The 8558-nt window shown below is 40.1% G+C and overlaps 1 protein-coding gene across 3 annotated transcripts in view; it reads right to left on the bottom strand.

Annotated features, from left to right (window-relative positions):
- Nucleotides 711-8558, bottom strand: part of LOC102190935 (natural resistance-associated macrophage protein 2-like) — a 32123-nt gene continuing 24275 nt past the window's right edge. For all 3 annotated transcript variants that reach the window (XM_018047771.1, XM_018047777.1, XM_018047779.1), the window contains one exon: nt 711-3283. In XM_018047771.1, the coding sequence (XP_017903260.1) occupies nt 3268-3283 (16 nt within the window). In that variant the 3' untranslated portion in view covers nt 711-3267. The remainder of the gene's footprint in view (nt 3284-8558) is intronic.

Genomic DNA, 8558 nt, shown 5'->3' with positions numbered 1-8558 from the left:
GCCCAAAAAAATAAAGTCTGACACTGTTTCCACTGTTTCCCCATCTATTTCTCATGAGGTGATGGGACCAGATGCCATGATCTTCGTTTTCTGAATGTTGAGCTTTAGGCCAAGTTTTTCACTCTCCTCTTTCACTTTCATCAAGAGGCTTTTTAGTTCCTCTTCACTTTCTGCCATAAGGGTGGTGTCATCTGCATATCTGAGGTTATTGATATTTCTCCTGGCAATCTTGATTCCAGCTTGTGTTTCTTCCAGTCCAGCGTTTCTCATGATGTACTCTGCACAGAAGTTAGAAATAAGCAGGGTGACAATATACAGCCTTGACATACTCCTTTTCCTATTTGGAACCAGTCTGTTGTTCCATGTCCAGTTCTAACTGCTGCTTCCTGACCTGCATACAGATTTCTCAAGAGGCAGGTCAGGTGGTCTGGTATTCCCATCTCTTTCAGAATTTTCCACAGTTTATTGTGATCCACAGAGTCAAAGGCTTTGGCATAGTCAATAAAGCAGAAATAGATGTTTTTCTGGAACTCTCTTGCTTTTTCCATGATCCAGTGGATGTTGGCAATTTGATCTCTGGTTCCTCTGCCTTTTCTAAAACCAGCTTGAACATCAGGAAGTTCACGGTGCACGTATTGCTGAAGCCTGGCTTGGAGAATTTTGAGCATTACTTTACTAGCATGTGAGATGAGTGCAATTGTGCGGTAGTTTGAGCATTCTTTGGCATTGCCTTTCTTTGGAATTGGAATAAAAACTGACCTTTTCCAGTCCTGTGGCCACTGCTGACTGTTAGAGCATCCTTTTAAAATTGACTCCAGTGTTAAACCTTAGGAATTGAGTGAGTATGTACATTTAGGTTAATCTTAAGACTGAATATATTGGGACTTCCCCTGAACGTATTGGGTAAAGACTCTCTACTTTCACTGGAGGTGGACATCAGTTTGATTCCAGGTGGGGGATCCCGCATGCCGCCCAGTAGGGTCAAAAGGGGGAGATTGATTATATTATTGTCTATATAAGCACATATCATAGAAATCCAGATTTGTAAATCATAATGATTAAATGCTCTTAACTTAGCAAAAATGTTTACCCAAGACTCAATCTTTAAACATCAGTCTCCTCCACTGGTTTTGGCATGATCTAGTTTTTGCTTTATATCAAGTTTTCTGGTTACAGGAGTTGTATGACCTGAGGGGTATACTTATAAATAAACTTCTGAAAACTCTAGTCTTTTCCTAGTAACATACAATTAAAGATGGAGATAAGCTACAGAAACACCCCCAAGAACTTAATCTCTGTTTAACCAACCACCTTATCTTTCTCATGAGCTGTATAACAGGATTCTTTTTGCTTTTCTCTTTCCCCTAACATTCTCTGGTAATGAAACTACTGAGAAATGAGCATCTGGACACTTGCCCAGGGAGGGAAGAAAAATCCAACAAACTGATTTACCTAGAGTTGCTGTCTCTGTATAAAGAAAACGAAACACTGAAATTCATTTTTTAAGTCTCTTTTTCAAATAAGAGCTGATAAATGATGTTAATTCAGTTTTACTTTTAAGATCACAAGCTCTCTAACCTGGGATGCAAGGCTGTTGCTCTTATCAGGAATTTCAAAAGCCACAAAGTAGAAACGAGGGAATTTTAAAGAATCATCTTGGAAAAAATATCCCTGCCACTCAAAGGATCAAATCATTATAAATGAACAAAGGCAATGTCTGGATTTTTTTTTTTTAAGTCTTACTGAAAGGTCCTAAGTTTTAAAATAAGGCAGCAAGGTTTATGCTGAAAGAGGAAAATGATGCTCAAACATACAAAGGCTGCAGGGCTTGCAAACTCAGTGTTTTGGGGCCCGGAAGGAAAGGAGAGAAGGCACAGACTGTATTACACTAAGAACGGATAACTGCCATTCAGTGTAAGCCAACTGCACTTCCAAGAAGGGGGATGAGCCTGGTGTTCAAAATCCTCTGACTTTTAGATCAGATCAGTATGCAGAAACTTTCAAGTTTTAGGTATTAAATGATTACAAAAATTTTGTGGAAAAAAAATCCTGGTTAGGAAGAGGAGTCCAAAAAGAATCTATAATCCACATGTGGGCAGGCAGTTTGTGACATGCAGACTTATCTTCCAAGTCCCAGTCTAGTTCTAGTCTCATACTACTTGGTATAAATAACTTTAAATGCTTAGCATTCCCTAGGAGAGTCAGCATTAGAAATATTATAAATATCTCCAAAGTCTATTAGGAAATAGACTTTGGCCTAGAAATGGTGTTTGAGTATTAACGGAAAAAGCGGGAAGAAAAGATGGGACTATACATACATTAGGAAGAAAACTAGTATCTCCATTATCTTCTGTTGGGCATAATGTTAGAATTCTTTTCATACCTAAAGTGCTAGAATGGGCTGAGTTACAATGCAGCATGGAAAGCTGATCATTGGTTAAAGAATGACCAGAATCCAGAATGACTTCTGGATATTACTAGGTGTTACTAGGTGTTAAGCTCTTTGGAAAATACCATCATATCTCGGAAGAAAAATTCAAGAAAAATAACAACAAAGAAAATAACAATTACAGAGCATGCCAGCAACCAGGATGAAATACAACTGCAGAATAAAAGAAATGTTTTCTTTGGAATTGATGTGCTAGTATCAGTAGTTACCAAGGATAGGTCAATTAAATCCAAGTCAAGTTTAACTGGCCATAGTCAAGTATCACTTTAAAAGTAAGTCAACTTGACCAGCTCATTCTGAAAAAGAACAGTGCTCTTATTCCTTTGTCACTTGTGATTCAGACAAAATATCTGGTTTATCCGAACAACATTCTTTAAAAAAAAAATACAAAACATCATTTTTATATAAAACTCCACGCAAACTAGTCTGTTCAGGTTTACATAAATATACACACACACATACTTTTAAAATTCCAGAAGTCCAGACACAAGCCCATAGGGGTGTGTGGCCATCACAGGCTAATCACTCACCTCTGGCAGTTGTAGGACTGTTGTGAGGTGGGTGGGTCTCTGACCTACACTTAACAGCTGTCAGCTTTAACACTGTGACGAAATCTACCCTATGAGGAAATCTTTACCTTTAGTTCAAAACAGCTAAACAAAACTCACGACTGAACTAACAGAGAAATGTTAACAGGACACTCGGCACAAAAGGACTAAGAGAAAGTGGGTCTTATATAGTCCCTCCGGCTGTCAGTCATCTAGACACAAGTGAGTCAGCATCCACGGTGTTCAGAAGGTAGAGTTCAGGTTGAACTGTCAATCCCAGATGGTACTGAGGACAAAAAGATGGAAAAGGGTTAGACTGATTTATAAGTATTTAAAATTGGCATTTAGGTACCTATAATCAGCATATAAAAGTAGCTCTTATTTCAGTTCTGCTATACTGATTTTCTTTCAGAAAATAAATGGCATACAGATATATGAATGGTTTACTGTATATAAAATAATTGATAGGAGCTGAAATTTGTTAAGGATTTGTTAATGCCAAATACAAAATTTGCACTTTAACTATTCTTGTGCCATTATCTCAGGATGGGTGTTTCTGATCCGGATATTAAGAGCAAATGTACTGTGAGCTTTTATACCTTAATATCAAGTATGTTAGAACTCAAATTTCAGCGAGTTCCCTGGCGGTCCAGTGATTAGGATTTTGTGCTTTCCCTGCTGAGGGTTCGGGTTCAATCCCAGGTCAGGGAATTAAGATCCCAAAAGCTGCACAGTACAGCCAAAAGAGAGAAAATAAATCAAATTTCAAATAGTCTAAATCCCGAGGCCTATTATCTGGGCTTTATTATCCTTTGGCACCTGAGCAGAGAAAAGTCTTCCATTTAAAGAAAGAAACATAACATGCTGGCCATGTGCTTCAGCAGAAGCATCTGGTCAGGAACAATAATCAATAAACATGGGCAAAAAAAAAAAAAAAAAAAAAAAAAAAAAAAAAAAAAAAAAAAAAAAAAAAAAAATCTATGGGTCCCGAACACTTATCAGACTGAATAAGAAGTACTTTAGCTGCTTTTACAACACATTGCCAGGCACTTCCCTGGTGGTCCAGGGGTTAAGAATTCACCTTGCCAGGCAGATGTAGTTTGACCCCTGGTCAGGGAACTGTGATCGCACATGCCTGGGAGCAACTGAACAAGCTCTGGCTCTGGAGCCCACAAGCAGCAACTAGAGAGAAGCCTGCGTACGGCAATGAAAGACCCCTTGAGACGCAACCAAGACCCAGTGCAGATCAAAAATAAATATGGAAACAAAGCAAAAAGAACATATTGCCAGACCCACTCCTGAAGAGTGGGTTTAATCCAGACGGTTTGTACTGGCATTTGTGAAGACGTAGCTTACTCTTTTTTTCTCTCTGCATTCACCATGGGACAATCACTGAGTCTCCTTTTAGCCCTACTGGTATTACCTGGGGTTTTAGGAATGTTGTTGCCCCTGGTAACAGCCTCTTTAGGCCCTTTCAGTTACCTAATCTGTAATTTAGAGGCTGATTTTTTGTTATAAGAATTAAATGAGACCATGTGAATAGGCAGGATGCTGAATGCACACAACAGATTCACAGTATGCAAGCACACTAAGTCACTTCAGTCGTGTCTGACTCTGACCCTATGGACTAGTACAGTACAGTGGAAAAGGCACTGGGGCTGGGATCAGGCTCCAACTCTGCCACTTCCTGTGATCTTGAGTAAGTCATGTATCCTGGAGCCTTATCCTACTCATTTGTAAAGCCGGAAAAAATGGTACATTTGAAAATGCCAAGGACATTAATAAGCTATCACATTGTTGTGTGTGTGTGTGTGTCTGTGTCTGTGCTCAGGCGTGTCTGACTCTTTGTGACCAAGGACTATAGCCCACCAGGCTCTTCTGTCCATGAGATTTTTCCAGGCAATACTAGAATAGGCTGCCATTTCCAACTGTAGGGGATTTTCCCCAATCCAGGGATCGAACCTGCAATTCTTGTCTCTCCTGCACTGACAGGCAGATTCTTTACTGCGCCACCTGGGAAACCTATCTCATTAAGGTCTTCGATATTTTTTTAGACATTAAAAATGCCCATTAGAGGACTGTGATGACTGTAAGAAGATGAGACAAAATGGAGCCCATGATAAACACTATTCTCAACTAGCAAGCTAGGAATTACTGAAACACACTGGCCTTAGGCCAGAATAACAGCACTTCACCTTTCACACACATTTTAGGGTCTTATGACTTAAGGTCGTAATAACCGAGAGCAATTATCAGATACCGGACAATTCACTGCAGCCTATTCTCAAGTGAGCTAAGGTGGTGGGGTGGCCTTGTAGTAAGCAAGGGCTGCATTTTTAGTCCTATGATCTCCAGATTGTATCACTGCATGACTTAGTAGAGAAAACTCCTTCATTGGATAAGTTTGTGGTATTGCTCAGGGACACTGAGAAATGGGGCTAAATGGCAGAGGAATTGGCTAAACCTTTCAAGGGCACAGGGGTATGGAAATGAATAAACTATCAATTCTTAGCTATTGCTGGTCCTGCCCATTTTCTACAGCTACCAGAAAAAGCATTCAGGTACTTTTGAAAATTTAGCACAGGCCAAATAAAATTAGCCTATCAATTGGCAACTTCTGCCCTAAAATGTACTGTAGCACTCATCAGAGCATCAGGAAAAGTATCTTTGATATGGTGCTGTTCTGGGTGCTGCTGGACACCAAAGCTTGGTACCTTAAAGTGTATACTATATATTGATAGGATGCTTGGTAATGATAACATGGGCTCTGGAATTAAGCTAGTCAGGTTCAAATGCCAACTGCCCACTTACTGGTGATATGTTGTTTTAATTTTTGGTCCTTCAGTTGCCTTATCTATATCCTTTTGTTATACGAATTACATGAGATCATGTGAGTGCTTGGGCTTCCTAGGTGGTGCAGTGGGCAAAGAATCCTCCTGCCAGTGCAGGAGGTGCAAGAGACTCGAGTCTGATCCCTGGGTCTGGAAGATCCCTGGAGAAGGGCATGGCAACCCGCTTCAGTATTCCTGCCTGGAAAATCTCATGGACAGAGGAGCCTGGGGGAATATAGCCCATGGGGTCACAAAGAGTCAGACACAACTGAGCCCCCCCACCCCGAACACACACACACACAAACGTGAGTGCTTAGACACCCAACTAGCATGCATTGGTCATTTTTAACGTTCCCAAGCTAAGGTGTCAAAAGAAGGTGGCAGATCTGGACTCACTGGTCCTGTCCGTGGAAGGAACAGAAAGCGCTACAGAGGGCAGAGCTAAAGGAAATGTCTCAAATCAGGACCTTCAAAGTGTTACGCATCTTATTTTTTTAATTAAACCCAAGTAAGGAGTTCCCTGGTGGCTTAGTGGTTATGATTCCAGACTTTCACTGCCACGGGCCCAAGTGCAATCCCTGGTCAGGAAGCTAAGATTCCGTAAGCCACATGGCATATTAAAAAAAAAAAAAAAAAAGTAAGAAGGGAGGAAGGACAAATGTAGAACAAAACTCTGAGATAATTTCTATGGTGTAACTTACAGTATTCAATTCCTGTAAGACAGACAGGGGAACAGAGGGCAACAGAGAAAGGGAAAGCTCTGGTGACACTCCTGGGACAAATTAAGTGCTGGCTTAGCTTTTCCTGCTGTGTGTTTGGTGACGAGCCTCGTAGTTTACTGCGTCTGAGCTTGGTTTATATCTGGTCTGCCCAAATGCTTTCATATCTAAGCTAAACAATTTTCATTTCTCTTTTCAAATACACATACTTTTTATTGGCAGCATATACAGAATATAAAAGCCTACCTCAATGATGAAACAAGACTACAGACAGAAAAATATTCAGCTTAGAGCAGAGAAATGCAAAATAACCATTTTTTTCAACTTTAAATATGGTAACGATATAATCTTTAGCAACAGCAAAACTAACTAAATTGGTAGTAGAAATTAGCGTTTGGTGTCGACAATTCATCAAGTCTTCTCGGAACTAAACATATGTTGAGGCTTGAACGCTGTAAATTTGAACCTCGAGGGTCTGCTCCCACACAGATTTTTTTTCATTATTAAATGCTACAGAAATACATGATCCCAAGTCAGGTAAATTTGAGAATGCAGAATCACAGATTCAGAGGAACACTGGACATGAAGGGCCGAGTATAAACACGAAGAGCTGACTATAGATTACAGGCTGATTTTTTTTATTCCACAGAGGGTCAGCATCCCTGGATATCCATGTGTAAACTGTATTTCTCTAACCCTTATAAAGAGAAAAATCACGAACAGTGTGGGTCTAATGTGTTCTCCAGGGGGTAGCTGATGCTTCACTATTTCAAACTTGTTGAGACCCATTAACAGAGTATTTTCAAGGTTAAAAAAATACCCAGGAAACCAAACTGAAAAAAGAAAAAAAAACTTAAATTACAAACTAAGTGTACATATTGTTAAATGTCACTAAAAGCTCATTTTAACAACTCCCCAAACCACTACCAGGACCTCACAGGAGCCAAACTGCAGCTCTTCCCCATCCCTGTTAATTCCCAGTATGCTGTAGCAGCAGTTATTTTATTCCACACAGAGTACATATGCTGGCACTGGAAGATTTCAATTTTAAATGTTTACTGTAGCCAAAGTACTGGCTGAACAGAAAGTACACTTTACATGTGAGAGCATCTGATGGATTATAGCATGGGAGTGTTAACACTGTAAAATATTACACATATAGTGATATAAACTGCAGCTTAACTGGGAAGAAATTTTCCATCATTGCAAGTCATATATATAACTTTTAAAAGAAAACTAGCAGCTTTTACCTGGGTTTTGAAACATCTGTAAATCTGAGACTGACCAGACCTACCCAGACTCTGGAGAAAAGTAAATGTTAGTGTGCTGTCTTTACAAAGAACTTTGTCAACATGGCTCTCACCTACTGAGGCCAGACGAGAACTTAAGATGTCAGTCCCCAGTTATTTTCAGACTGCCCTTGTAACCAGTTTAGGGAATGATATTAGGGAAAGAAAGGGATGTGAGGAATAATGGCTAAGGAATTTTCCTCTCATGATTCCGTGTTATGTCACTGGAGTGGTTGAGGTAAAGATATGGTCAATGGAACACATCAATTTACCCTTAGTTAGTGAGTTACTGTTAGTCAGTCATACCCAACTCTGCGACCCCAAGGACTGTAGCCTGCCAGGCTCCTCCAACAATAGGATTCTCCAGGCAAGAATACTGGAGTAGATTGCCCTTCCTTTCTCCAGGAGATCTTCCCAACCTTGGGATCAAACCTGGGTCTCCTGCACTGCAGATAGATTTTTTACCATCTGAGCCATCAGAGAAGCCCCCAGTTTAACCCTTAATGAGATATAAAACAGTCCATTCAGTCTGCGCTTTTGACTATGTAAAAAGTATTGGAAACAATGCCTTTAGGGGCTCAGGTGAACAGAGAACATCAATCAACAGGAATTACACCAAAAATGAAAAGTCCTTTGATTGCATTCCCATTACTGCTCTCACCAAGTCAGTGGCTACAAAAGACCTGATTATTTATCTCCACCGGACAATGTGACTTGGTTTG

The sequence above is a fragment of the Capra hircus genome, chromosome 5, assembly GCF_001704415.2.
Source record: "Capra hircus breed San Clemente chromosome 5, ASM170441v1, whole genome shotgun sequence".
NCBI classification, from domain to species: Eukaryota; Metazoa; Chordata; class Mammalia; order Artiodactyla; family Bovidae; genus Capra; species Capra hircus.
This window is presented reverse-complemented; position numbering and strand designations above follow the sequence as displayed.